Source organism: Hemiscyllium ocellatum, chromosome 9 (assembly GCF_020745735.1).
Source record: "Hemiscyllium ocellatum isolate sHemOce1 chromosome 9, sHemOce1.pat.X.cur, whole genome shotgun sequence".
Lineage (NCBI taxonomy): Eukaryota > Metazoa > Chordata > Chondrichthyes > Orectolobiformes > Hemiscylliidae > Hemiscyllium > Hemiscyllium ocellatum.
Genome location: NC_083409.1, coordinates 73,855,411 through 73,870,473, shown reverse-complemented (window position 1 = coordinate 73,870,473; position 15,063 = coordinate 73,855,411). Strand labels below are relative to the sequence as shown.

At 38.5% G+C, this 15,063-nt stretch overlaps 1 protein-coding gene across 2 annotated transcripts in view; it reads right to left on the bottom strand.

Annotated features, from left to right (window-relative positions):
* Window positions 1-1,240: 1,240 nt before the first annotated feature.
* Window positions 1,241-15,063, bottom strand: part of zyg11 (zyg-11 family member, cell cycle regulator) — a 67,741-nt gene continuing 53,918 nt past the window's right edge. For both annotated transcript variants that reach the window (XM_060829834.1, XM_060829835.1), the window contains exons 13-16: window positions 8,473-8,525; window positions 7,659-7,756; window positions 6,114-6,336; window positions 1,241-1,452 (exon numbers count right to left, since the gene is read on the bottom strand). In XM_060829834.1, coding sequence (XP_060685817.1) covers window positions 6,140-6,336; window positions 7,659-7,756; window positions 8,473-8,525 — 348 coding nt within the window. In that variant the 3' untranslated portion in view covers window positions 1,241-1,452; window positions 6,114-6,139. The remainder of the gene's footprint in view (window positions 1,453-6,113; window positions 6,337-7,658; window positions 7,757-8,472; window positions 8,526-15,063) is intronic.

Genomic DNA, 15,063 nt, shown 5'->3' with positions numbered 1-15,063 from the left:
GCAGAATCAAGACAACTATACCATCATCCATTCAAAATGCTTAGTACACAAGGGCTATAGGCAGAAATAGTAGGTGGAAGCAACTGCTAGAGATGCTCCAACTTCAAATGGAGTAAATAAAAGGCTGCCAAGATGAGCTGAGTTACAAAGACCGTGCTGAACAAAGAATGATGTAGTCAATCCCTTGTAAAAAGGGAGCTGAAAGAGTATTTTGATAGGATAGGAGTATATTGAAGAAAAATGGTAATTATGGTATTGAAATGAAGTGAGACCATTTACACACACTGCAAATGTGGGAGTCAGAAATTATAGAGATCAGGATCCCCTCTCAGACTACCTGGTAAAAGAATGTTTTTGAATTCTTTTCACATTAAATTATGAACATATATAAGACTTAGTTTCTCACACCCAGCTCCACTGACTCCAAAAAAAAACTGGAGCAAGAAGTCAAAATTACAGAATCATAGAAGTATTACAGCACAAGTGGTGGCCATTCAGCCATTTGTGGCAGAACTGGATAGAGATCCTTCAGTGACCTGGTCATTTCAGACTTTTTTTGACAGCCTGCTCCCTCCCAAATGGTGTGAGGACGCATTTTTCTTGGCTGTAATGGATTACAAATGGCTATTCACAGAACATTACAATTTATAAATAGGAATGACAATGTCCCAATTTGCCCATAAAAATTTAGCAGCTTCCCAGCAAAGGATCTGTAACGGGATAGCTGGAAACTTTAATTTAGCCTTGGCCTATTTTACAAGGTTCTTTAGAGACAGATCCTGCCCAAGCAAAACCATAACAAATGAGGCTCATGGAATTCAAGTCAGGTTTGTGCATTCACTAGGGTTAGGTGTGGGAGAGTAACATTTGTTCGGCTGACACCAAATACCAGTTACTGTAAAAAAAATACCATTTAAAAATAGAACAATGCAAAATCAATTCTTTTAATAGAATGGTGTTTAAAATATGAGGTATTGATGGCAAGAGTCCCTCTGAGCAGAAAATCTTAAAACCAATGATACATTTATCTGTACAAGCAATAAGACAAACAAAACAAGCATTAATACAAATTGGCAACTTCAAATGCCAATTTCCCCTGAAGGAGTCATCAACATTTCAGACAAAATATTTTTAAAAGTAAGTGGGGATCAAATACGTTTAAGCTAATCACAGTTCAGCTGTTCTAAACATGGATTTATTCTTTGCAAAGAAGATATATGAGTGACATCCAGATTAAGTAAACATTTCATGAGCAGCATTTATTCAAGCATCAGCTGCTTCTGGTCGAACAAGACAATACCACAGACTACACCAACACTCCACTGTGATAAATTCTTCCTGCACTTAGAATAGCTTATAGAAATGTTTAACAGCAGACAGTTTCAATCAAGGAAATTCTCTTCATAGTCTTCAGAAAATAAAAAAAAAAGTTACGCGCTGAACATCCTCCACCTGTTTGAAAAAGTAAATGCATATTAATTTAATTTGAGACTTGTTAATGTTTCACTATAGTATTCACTTCCACATATTGCACAACACTAATACTGGACCCCAGATTTGGATGGGTACATTTTAAAGAAACCATCATTCAGCCTAGTCTTTGCTGCCATTGTTAATTAATTTTGCAAAGTTATCAACAATGTTGTAAGAATCAGTTTTGACATATTTACTGAAATTTCACCTCAAATATATTGATTTATTTTTCCGATAGTACAGTGAACCCCTATTATTAAGCCACAAACAGCAAGGAAATTTACACTAGTACCATCTGAGTGCTAAAATAAAATGGAGAGCTAAACTCAAATCATACTATTGCAAGTGTAGCATTCAGCTGGAACGTAGCAAGAACCCAATCGAAAGCTACAAAGTACTAGAGTTCAGTACGCAATCTTCATTTACACGCAGCATGCAGGTCCTAGCAACTGCCAAACGAGCAAGATAAAAAGGACCTGAGCATATGGGTTACATATCTAGTTTGTTCTTTCCACAAGACCTGGTCCAACTCAACATTCTAATGCAAATAACAAGCATTTAACAAGGTAAAAGGACAGATTCCACTTCAATATTCACTTAGGAGAAGCAACATTAAGTTTTCACACTGTAAATTTTTGCTATAAATTCTATGTTACGATCGAGCCCTCCACTATCGTCTGATGAAGGAGCGTCGCTCCGAAAGCTAGTGTGCTTCCAATTAAACCTGTTGGCCTATAACCTGGTGTTGTGTAAATTTTTAACTTAAGTTTTCTAGGTATTTTAAAAAGGTAATCCATTAAATAATACAAAATCTTTATAATACAAGTATCCCAAGTGAACACTTTTCAAGTCTGCTGCAGACAGACCTGAACTTTAAAACTTCCCTCCAACGGAGGACCATTCTTAAATGCACCCCAGACATGAGGGAGAAGGAAAAGACAAAAAGGACTAGAAATTAAAATTTCAATTGTTTAAATGGAAGCCAAATGAGAAAAAAAAAGCATAAATGAGAAGTTGAATATATATGTAAACTTTTAAATATGACTGCCTGAAAGACTGTGCACTTAAATAAAGCACCATGGTGTTAGTAGTACATTTAAATTGGGAAAGAGAGCACAAGAATTAAGGGTTCTGAGGTAACTCAAATTACAGAATGGAAACTGGAACCTTAGAAAACGTAGATGAAGAACTTCTTTTTAAATCACCAGGAAAATTAAGAAAGGGTGATATAAAAGAAAATCTTTAAAGCAGGATTGATTTGTCTTTTAGACCACTAAAGAGAAAATACTGAAGCAAAGAAAAAAAAGACATGTTAACATGAGAAGGGAAGTCAGTTTGTTTCCAAATGTAGCAAACAACCAACATGTGCACAGTGCGCTGCAAAATGGTGATACATTTTATAAAATTTGTCATCTTTATAACATCATATTAATTATATTTTGAAGTCTTTACCAATGGCATTGTTTATTATTCAGACATACGGTACATTCAGAGGGGTTTCATGTGTCTTATGCTATCTATTTATTCAAAGGTCCAAAAATCCATGTTACAAATCTCTTCTCTTCCCCCCCCCCCCCCATTAAAGTTAGATGATCAGATAACATTATTGTACAGAATAGGGAGTTTAAAAAGTTTTCAGACCTTAGTATTGCATAAGAAAGGTTGAAGTTTTTGTGTTGAACTCATTAGGATAGGTACAGAAATGACAAAGTTCAAAAGACAGCAACAATTTGGAGTAAAGTATGTTGCTTGGTTGGCAAGTTGAACCTGAACTGATGAGGTACTATCACAAAAGGAAGTACCAGGGAACTGTAAGTCTGTATTTGCAAAATTCTCAGTAGTTAGATGTGAATCAATAATGGAACAGCACTTATTGAATAATCCCAAATGTATTAAGAATGGAGTGGATATGGTGTTGATGTCACTAACCCAGGAATTCAGAAGCTCTGGGTTAATATTGCCTGGGCTCATGGGTTTAAATCTCACCAAAATAGCTGGTACAATTTAAATTAAAATAAAATTTGGAATTGGAAGCTATTCTCAGTAACATTGATCATCTATGATCATTTCAGGTTCAAAAAAATACATTGGTTTCACTTTGTGTTTTTTGAAAAGGTACTCTTGTGTCCTTACCTGGAGCACTACATGTAACTCCAGTACACAGTAATGTGGTTGACTCCCAACTGACCATGAAAGCCACTCAATTCAATGGACAAATAAAAATGGAGAGCAAATGCTGGAAATATCAGCAAACAGCCCCATCTCAAAAATCAATAAAAAATTATATTTCAGACGTATCAGTAAGGCTCACATTGTGGCTCATTTATACGTTTGATAGATATATATACACCTACAAGCAAACAGAATATGCCCAGTCATCATGCCTTTGAAACAAATGCATGGGAGGGACATAGATTCCCTAGTGCATTCTCCATGGTACAATAATTCAGGAGACACAGCAAAAATTCATCCCTAGGAAGAGGGAGCATACTAAAGGGAGGACGAAGTGACCATGGCTGACAAGGGAACTCAAAGACAGCATAAAAGCAAAGGACAGAGTATATAACGTGATGAAGGGCAGTGAGAAGCTGGGGATTGGGAAGCCTACAAAGACCAAGACAGGACAACTAAAAGAAGAAATAAAGAGGGAGAAGATTAAACGTGATGGTAAGCTAACCAATAATATAAAAGATTGCAAGAGTTTCTTTAGATATATAAAGGAGCAAAGAGAGGCAAAACTGTACACTGGGCCACTGAAAAATGACACTGGGGAAGTAGTAATGGGGAACAAAATAAATGACTGAGGAACTGAATAAGTATTTTGCATCAGTCTTCACGGTGGAAGACACTAGAGCAATATCCCAAACATTCGAGAGAGTCAGGAGACAGGGTGAGTGTAGTGAGAAGGTGCTAGAAAAACAATCAAGCCTGAAGGTGGATAAATTACCTGGACCAGATGGACCACACCCCAGAATTCTTAAGCAGAGAGCCAGAGAGATAGTGGAGGCATTAGTGGTGATCTTTCCGGAATCACTAGAGTCGGGGAGAATCCAAGAAGACTGCAAAATCATTAATAAAACCTCCGGTTTAAGGAGGGAGTAAGGCAAAAGATGGGAAATTACACGCACATTAGCCTGACATTGGTAAGATTTTGGAGTCGGTTGTGAAAGAAGAGATTTCTGAATACTTGGAAGTGTATGATGAAATAGGACAAAGTCAGCATGGTTTCATCAAGGGGAGGTCATGCCTGACAAATCTGTTAGAATTCTTTGAGGTGGTAGCAAGTAGGTTAGACCATGAAGAGTCAATGGATCTCCAGGGGGCCGTTGACAAGGTGCCACGCTGGAGGCTGCTAAGCTAAGAGCCCACTGTGTTATAGGCGAGGCACTAGCATGGATAGAAGCTTGGCTGTTTGGCAAAAACAAAGTGGGGATAAAAGGGTCCTTCTCAGGATGGCAGCTGGTGACTTATAGTGTTCCACAAGGATCAGTGTTTGGACTACAACTTTTCACATTAATGATCTAGATGAAGGAATTGAGGGCACTCTGGCTAAGTTTGGAGGTGGAGAGATAGGTGAAGAGATAGGTAGTATTAAGGAGGTGGGGAGGCTGCAAAAAGGATTTAGACAGCTTAAGAAAATAGGCAAAGAAAAGGCAGATAGAATATAATATGGGAAAGTGTGAGGTCATGCACTTTGGTAGGAAGAATATTTTCTATTTTCTAAAGGGGGAGAAATTTCAGAAATCTTAAGTGCAAAGGGACTTGGGAGTCCTAGTCCAGGATTCTCTGAAGGTTAACTTGCAGTTTGAGCTGGTAGTTAGGAAGGCAAATACTATGTTAGCATTTATTTTGAAAAGACTAGAATATAAAAGCAGGGATGTATTTCTGAGGCTTTATAAAGCTCTAGTCGACCAAATCCAAAATATTGTGAGCAATTTGCAGTCCCATATCACAGGGAGGATATTCTAGCCCTGGAGTGGGTCCAGCAGAGGTTCACCAGAAAGATCCCAGGAATGAAAGGCTTAACACATAAAATGCTTGAGGACTCTGGGTCTATACTCGATGGAGTTTTAGAAGGAAAGGGCAGGGGGATCTAATTGAAACTTACAGAATACTAAAAGGCCCGGATAGAGTGGATGTTGGGAAAAATCTTTTCATTAGCAGGAGATTAGGACCCGAAGGCGCAGCCTTGGAGTAAAAGGGAAGATCCTTTAGCATGAAGATGAAGAGAAACTTCTTCACAGCCAGACAATGGTGAATCTTTGAAATTCATTGCCACAGAAAGCTGTGGAGGCCAGATCATTGAGTATATTTAAGACAGATAGATAGGTCTTGATTGTTATGGGGATCAAAAGGTTATGAAGAGAAGGCAGAATACGGTTGAGAAAATTATTAGCCACGATGAATGGTAGAGTAGAATCTATGGGCATAATGGTCTAATTTCTGTTCCTTTGTCTTATGGTCACCAAAGTCAAAGTCAACTTGCGAACCAATCAGCACCACTTTCATGTGAGATATAAATTGTTACTGCCTTTCAATGTTAGCATTCTTGCAGCTGTCCAGATGAGCAAGACTAAAAATTTAGTTTCTTTTATTCATCAATAATCAGAAGTTACCAAACTATTTTAAAAAAAACTTACTCATACAATCTGTCCAAAACATCTGCTTAGACCATACTGTGCTTAGTTTGTGGCTTTTTCTGACTGGAGACCAATTTCCCATGGCGCATGATATACTTTTCCAAAGTTTCAATAATGCTATTAACAATACGCAGAACATCTGGTGAAACTTGGGGGTGTTCCTTAATGCTGTACAATTTTTGCATTCCGCTCTCTTCAATTAGCATGCTACAGTACCTGGGAGCTGTAGGACAGAGCAAAAAAAAACAAATTGGATGTCACTTTTGACTCAAACATGATGAAATTAAAACAATATATTCTGGCAGTGATTATATGAGAGACAATTAACAGATTCCAGGTGGACTCAAAATTCCACAGCACAATTTTAACTGCACAAAGCCTTTGGGAAACTGATGGGGTCAGATCGCCTGAACACTTTACTCATTTAGCTTCCAGTGTAACACGCAGTATTAAAATTGTGACTGAGCTTCCACAGCCCACAAGAGAGTAAACAATTCAAGAGCTCATAACATTTAGTAAAATAATTTCACCTCAGTCTGAAATGTCTTCCCACATTGCAAAGTTGTGTCCCCAATTTCCCCCAACAAGCAAAACATCTTGACTACATCTATCCTGTATATCCCTTCAAGTACTTTTAAGTTTCAATGACAGCACCTCTCATTCCTTGAACTCTGGAGAATACATCCCCAATTTCTCCAATCTGTCTTTATAGGTCAGTCTCGTGAACCTTTGTTGCCTTCTATTGCAAGAATATCCTAAGCTAAGAGGACCAAAACATAATACACAGAAATCCAGGTGCAATCCAACAAAGGTCTGATCCCTGTAGAACCCATTGATCACAGCCTGCCAATGTCAGAATGAACTGTTTATTTCTACTGCGCCTGCCTGTTAGTTGATTGTTAATCCATGCTATCATATATCATTATATCGTATCCAGTATGCTTTAAATTTTGTTAACCAAATTACTGTTGGAACTTTATCAAAAACTTTGAAAGTCTACATCCACTGACTCCCTTGTATCAATTCAATTTGTAACATCCTCAAAAACAACTAATACATTCATTGAACAGGACCTCCATTCTCAAATTCATGCTGACAATGCCCAACCAGACCAATATTATCCAAATCTTTATATTGGATTCTAACATGTTCCCTGCAACAGATCTGCAGCCCCCATTGTGTATTTCACCCACTCTTTAAAGTAGTGGGGTGACATTTACTACCTTCCAATCTTCGGAAACATTCGAGAATCTATAGAATTTTGGAAGAAGATCACCAATACATCCACTAATCTTGTTATGAACTGTGGCGAGAGAGAAATGGAGCATCTCATTAACTAACAATGAAGAACAAAAAGTCAATTAATAATTGTTATTCCAATTAAACTTCATAAAGAATTTCTGTAAAATACAAAAGCAGCTAGAAATAAAAAGAGAGAATGGTTCACTTCATAAATCTGAATTTTATGGAAAAAACACACCAATTAATTCTGCTCAAGCATGTGAGCAGAAATAATCCTGCACTTTGTCTATCATTAACACCTACCATTTTTGCTACAGACATGTTGCATTGCCCAGACAGCCCAAATCTGTACTCCTGGTGTATCACAGCACTCCAATAATGGAAAAAAGGGACTGAATGACCTGGAAATAAATATTCACAATGTTAGCATAAAGGAAAAAGAACATTTGTAATGAGCTTAAATTCCAATTATATTCACAAAACTGAGGCAAATTAAATTTAAATGAGCTGTTGAATCTTGTCACTTTCATAAAATGATCTTTTCCATTCTCCTTGTATAAAAGTATATTTAACATCCATATCTTAGTTCACACATTTTTTCACTTTTGAATCTGATTTACCCCAAAAAAATACAACTTCTTCAACAATGCTAAAGGAATAAATTATTTATACAGTACCTTTCATAGCTTTAGCATGTCCAAAGCACTGCACTATACATTGTTATTTCACTTTTTTCTCACAAATGTATAAACGTAGTACCCAATATTTATACAGCAAGTATTCTCAAACAATGAGCTAAATAAGAAAGCTATTTTAGTGCCTTCTTTATCTCCACTAGATGGGCTATGTCTCATTCAACATACAGCACAGATGACATTGCAGGAGGTGTCAAGTTTCTCAACAGTGAGGCTCAAAACCACAACCTTTTAATTCAAGGGACAAGATTGCTACCAAGAAAGGCTAACATAATCTGTAAAATGACAACAGGTAATTGATTGCAATAAAGATTTGAAACATTGAAAATTTTATAAATTATCTTCAAATCTCACAGTTGCATCCATTATGGAGCAGGGACTGGAAACCATCACAAAGTACACTTTTAAAATCATGAACATACCTATAAGCTACCATTTCACAATCTGGAGTTGGCCAATTTAGAATGACAGAATGCTGAAAAGAAGAAGAGAAAGTTAGTCAACTGTCTTTGGATAAATAAAGCAAAATAATGATTCTTTGGAAGTTAGTATGCTTAAAAAAGAAAAACTAAAAGTTAGCCAACTGCCTTTGAATAAATAAAGCAAAATAAAGAGTGTGTTTTGAAAATTACTAGAGCATAAAAGGCATTAGTAGATTTATTATTATTAAAAAAAATTCTGTTCAGACATAATACAATTGGGGCAGGTGGGACTTGAACTCAGACCTTCTGGCCCAAAGGTAGGGACACTAAAACATTGCACCACATGAGCTCACTCAAAAGGTGTTTCTATACTATAAATAGTGAATAACTACAGAATAATCACTCTAGCAAATGTGCTGGAGTTCAAGTTGTCTGAATTACTTAGCTGAATTGAAGCTTAAAAGCTTAAATCATAAACACACATGTATGCCACCATAAGAAAAAAAAGTAAGCCATAAATTCAAATGGAATTAAACAAAAGAAAAAAAGGACACGTGTGTGTTAAGATGGCCCTCATGCTGCAAATGAACAATTTAAAGCGATCAGTGTGATACTTATGAGACCACTTCATTAAAGAGAGTAAGTCATTTTCTATTCCATCAACAGCAGTTCAAACTAGATTTTTTATGACTTCCATTTTAAATAAGATTAACAGAATGGGTTGTCTTTGTACATAATAAGCTGATTAACAGTCAGTTCTTTTCTTTGATCAGTTGAAATCCAATTAACGAGGGTGAAAACAAGTAAGCTGCTTTTTAAATACTAAAAGAATTATTGTGTTCACCCATTCCTTGCCTCTGGGGACAGAAGTATACCAAACAGTTACAATTGCTATCACCATAATTCGTGTGCTGCTACTGCTATAACATTAAAGGAAATTCTCACTCTAAAGCTGTTTTACGTCAGAATTTACCCAACACTTGTGCTGATCCTAACTGGAAAGGAAACAGTAAAATGGACAGTAGAATTAAACTCTCCACGTCGTTTGTTAAATATAACATTTTGTCTACCATATTTAATAAGTTCTAAACCTCAATCATGACAATTTCCTGCTCTTTCCCCTTCAACCCCATGTTGAAATGCACTTTTAGCAGGCAATCAAATTATTCATGGAAAAGTGCAATACAGAGCAGATTTAGAAGTTCGAGAGACCGGATACAGCTTCCCACAGTTAAAATACACATTTTAAAACATAAGAAATTAAAGTGACTATTTTAGTACCAGAAGATCACTAGAAATGATCCATTTAACAACAAATACTCGTGAGCTGGATTTTAGTTCAGGCTGAAACAGATATGCTCACCACTAAGCAAGGAGGAAAGTCCTATAAAAGGTCCGGTGATACGCAGGAGATTAAGGGAGCAAACATCAATAATGGTTTGTTTGATATTTTAGTTTCTACCTTAAACAAGAGAAACTAGATTTATTGATATGTTTAATTTTTTTTTAAAAAAAAACTTTGCTCAAGCCCAGTGAAAACTTTTAGCAATAATTATGAATACGTTAAACTCACTAGCATTCAAAAGGTGTAACATTTTCCAAGGATATGCAAAGTAAAACTAATAGCACAAGCCAAAAACTCATTTTGGAGTTTAAGTATTAACATACCCTTTAGATAAACATTATATCACAAAAATCCTGGATTTCTGTGTTTAACTTTCTACATAACATCCAGAAGATGCTATCAATTTTAGAAGTGGAATACCATCCAAAACTGAATTTTCATTTCCACAACATAATACAGCCCATTAAGTTTATAAACTAAGAAAGTAAAAGGCACCAAGTCAACAGAGGAAGCAGAAATTACAAATTCCAAACAAACTAATGAACCATGCTCCATTATCATCACAACATAAGCAGGCCATTTAAACTAAAGTAGTAGTACAAAGGGACCGACATTGAAACCAATCAAGATAGAGACTGTACATTTGAAATACTACCCAAAGTATTTGAAAGCATTGCAGCAAGGGATAATAAGGTTTTAAAAAGGCAAAAAGTTTCACATCTGTAAAAGGAGAAATTATGAGAATTTCTTCAAAAGGAAAAATTAACCAATGCAGCAGGTTGCTAGAAAAGGACACTAAATGCATTCAAGAAACATCCTGGCACTGTAATGCAAAGACTGTATGGTTGTTATTCTTAAAGAATGAAACAAAACGTATTTGTTCCCAAACTTATTTTATGATTGAGCCATAGAGCAGTAATCTTTAGTTTAGTTTGTTAAAATTGTGGTGGAGGAAAATGAATTGAATTTTTTAAAATCAAAGTCATAGAGTCAGATATATACTGCACAGAAACATACCCTTCGGCCCAACTCTACCATGCTGACCAGATATCCCAAATTAATCTAGTCCTATTTGCCAGAACGTGGCCCATATCTTTCTTAAACCTTCCTACTCCTATACCCATCCAGATGCCTTTTAAATGTACTAACAAATGTATCAGCCACCACCACTTCCTCTGGCAGTTCATTCCATACCTGCACCACTCTTTGCGTGATAAAGTTGCCCCTTAGGTTCTTTTTCAATCTCTCCACTCTCACCCGAAACCTATGCCCTCTAGTTCTGGACTCACCCACCCCAGGGAAAAGACTTTGTCTATTTACCATATCCATGCCCCCTCATGATTTTATAAACCTGCATAGAGTCACCCCTCAGCCTCTGACGCTCCAGGGAAAACAGCCCAAGCCTATTCAACCTCTCCCCATAGCTCAAACCCTCCAACCCTGGCAACATCCTTGTAAATGTTTTCTGAACCCTTTCAAGTTTCACAACATCTTTCCGATAGGAAGGAGGCCAGAATTGCACGCAATATTCCAACAGTGGTCTAACCAATGTCCTGTTCAGCCGCAACATGACCTCCCAACTCCTGTACTCAATACTGCGACCAAAGGAAAAGCCCACCAAACACCACCTTCACTATCCTATCTACCTGTAACTCCACTTTCAGGGAGCTATGAACCTGCACTCCAAGGTCTTTGTTCAGTAACACTCCCTAGGACCTTACCATTAAGTGTACAAGTCCTGTCCCGATTTGCCTTTCCAAAATGCAACACCTCACATTTATCTGAATTAAACTCCATTTGCCATTCCTCGGCCCATTCGTCCTTCTGATCAAGATCCTGTTGTACTCGGAGGTAACCTTCTTTGTTGTCCACTACACCTCCAATTTTGGTGTCATCTGCAAACTTACCAACTGTACTTCCTTTGTTCGCATCCAAATCATTTATATAAATGACGGAAAGCAGTGAACCCAGCGCTGATTCTTATGGCACACCACTGGTCACACGCCTCCAGTCTGAAAAGCAACCCTCCCCACTACCATCCTATGCTTTCTACCTTCAAGCCTGTGCAATATCCAAATGGCTACTTCTCCTTGTATTCCATGTGATCTAACCTTGCTCACCAGTCTCCCATGAGGAACCTTTGAGTGCCTTACTGAAGTCCATAAAGATCATATCCATCAATCCACCCTCAATCCTCCTAGTTACTTCAAAAAGCTCAATCAAGTTAGTTGTCCAGGCATTTTATCAAAATCAAACATTAAACTCAAAAGCAGCAAGTATTTCTTACCTTTGGAGGAAACTATTCCCAATGTTTTCTATTTATAAATAGTAACAACTTAGATTCATAGTAAAACATCCCAAGATGCTTTACAGAAGCACCAAATGCATAGACACTGCTTCATAAAGCAGGAGATTGGTGAAGTAGCCAAAAGCTTTATCAAAAAAAAAGAGTCTGTAAGAGGGAAGAGAGGGGTAGAGGGGTATAGAAGGCAATTTCAGGACTTCAGGCATGACATATTGAAGATTACAGCAGTAGATGTTGAACATAGAACATAGAAAAATACAGCGCAGTACAGGCCCTTCGGCCCTCGATGTTGCGCCGACCGAAGCCTACCTAACCTACACTAGCCCAATAACCTCCATATGCTTATTCAATGCCCGCTTAAATGACCATAAAGAGGGAGAGTCCACCACTGCTACTGGCAGAGCATTCCATGAACTCACAACCCCAGAGTAAAGAATCTACCCCTAACGTATGTCCTATTACAACCTCCCCTTAATTTAAAGCTGTGTCCCCTAGTAACAGCTGACTCCATTAGCGGAAAAAGGTTCTCACTGTCAACCCTATCTAAATCCCTAACCATCTTGTACACCTCTATCAAATCTCCCCTAAACCTTCTTTTCTCCAATGAGAACAGCCCCAAGTGCCTCAGCCTTTCCTCATACGATCTTCCTACCATGCCAGGCAACATCCTGGTAAACTTCCTCTGCACCCGTTCCAGTGCCTCCACATCCTTCCTATAGTATGGCGACTAAAACTGCACACAATACTCCAGATGAGGCCACACCAGAGTCTTATACAACTGCAACATGACCTCAGGACTCCGGAACTCATTTCCTCTACCAATAAAGCCCAGTATGCCATATGCCTTCTTCACAGCACTATTTACTGGGTGGCAACTTTCAGAGATCTGTGTACATGGACACCGAGATCCCTCTGCTCATCCACACTACCAAGTAGCCTACCATTAGCCCAGTAATCCATCTTCATGTTACCCCTACCAAAGTGAATGACTTCACACTTAGCTACATTGAACTCCATTTGCAACCTTTCTGCCCAGCTTTGCAACTTATCTATATCCCGCTGTAACCTGCCACATCCTTCTTCGCAGTCCACAACTCCACCAGCCTTCAAGCCCCTCCTCCAGGTCATTTATAAAAATGACAAACAGCAATGGTCCCAAAACAGATCCTTGTGGAACACCGCTAGTAACTGCACTCCAAGATGAACCTTTACCATCAACTACTACCCTCTGTCTCCTTCCAGCCAGCCAATTCCTAATCCAAACCTCTAATGCACCCTCAATGCCATACCTCCGTAATTTTTGTAGTAGCCTACCATGGGGTACCTTATCGAACACCTTGCTAAAATCCATATACACCACATCTACTGCTTTACCCTCGTCCACTTCCTTGGTCACCTTCTCAAAGAACTCAATAAGGTTTGTGAGGCACGACCTGCCCTTCACAAAACCATGCTGACTATCCTTGATCACATTATTCCTATCCAGATGTTCATAAATCCTATCCCTTACAATTCTCTCTAAGACTTTGCCCACAACAGAAGTGAGACTCACTGGCCTATAGTTACTAGGGCTATCCCTATTCCCCTTCTTGAACAAGGGGACCACATTCGCTATCCTCCAGTCTTCTGGCACTATTCCTGTAGACAACGACGACATAAAAATCAAGGCCAATGGCTCCGCTATCTCCTCCCTAGCTTCCTAGAGGATCCTAGGATAAATGCCATCAGGCCCAGGGACTTATCTATTTTCACCCTTTCCAGTATTCCCCAGACTTCTTTCCTACATACCTCAAAGCCTTCCATTCTAATCACTTGTGACTCAATATTCACATCAGCAACAATGTCCTGTTCCTGAGTGAATACTGACGAAAAGTATTGATTTAGTGTCTCTCCAATCTCCTCCGCCTCCACGCACAACTTCCCACTACTATCCTTGACTGGACCGATACCTACCCTAGTCATCCTTTTATTCCTGACATACCTATAGAAAGCCTTTGGGTTTTCCCTAATCCTACCAACTAAGGACTTTTCATGTCCCCTTCTCGCTGCTCTTAGCTCTCTCTGTTGAAATTATTAAAATCAGGGGTGGACAGCATTGAAGAACGCAGCACTCAGGTGTTGAACAGGAAAAGTTAAGAGGGACATGGGCCAAACACAGGCAAGGGTGACTAGTTTAGCTTAGTTTGGAAAACTTGGTCACTGACTCTACAACTCCCCTGTTTAGGGCAGCACGGTGGCTCAGTGGTTAGCACTGCTGCCTCAGCACTAGGGTTCCAGGTTTGATTCTGGTGACGGTTTGTGTGAAGTTTGCACATTCTCCCCATGTTTGCGTGGGTTTTTTTCGGGTGCTCCGGTTTCCTTCCACAGTCCAAAGATGCGCAGGTCAGGTGAATTGGCCATGCTAAATTGCCCAAAGTGTTAGGTGCATTAGTCAGAGGGAGGTGGGTCTGGGTGGGTTACTCTTCAGAGGGTTGGTGTGGACTAGTTAGGCCGAAGGGCCTGTTTCCACACTCTAGGGAATCTCGTCTAAAATTCTTATACTATTTTCAACTGGTGTGTGGCCAAGTCCTTCTTTTCTCTGTACTACCAATTTATGTGCCTGTCCAGTTGTCTTTCAAGATGTTGTAACTGTACCTGCATCTATTACTCCCCTGGTAGTTTATTCCACATACAAACCAGCCTGTGAAAAAAAATTACACCTCAGGTCCCTTTTAAAATTTTCTTCTTCTTACCTTAAAAATATGACCCTTGTTTTGAACTCCCTAACCTAGGGTAAGGCCTTTGCTATTCATTTTATCTATGCTCCTCATGATTTTGTAAACGTCTATAAAGCTTTACAAAACCTCCTACACTCTAGTGAAAGAAGTCCCAGCCTATCCAACCTCTCCTTATAATTCAAACTCTTCAATCTTGGCAACATCCCTGTAAGTCTTTTCTGAAC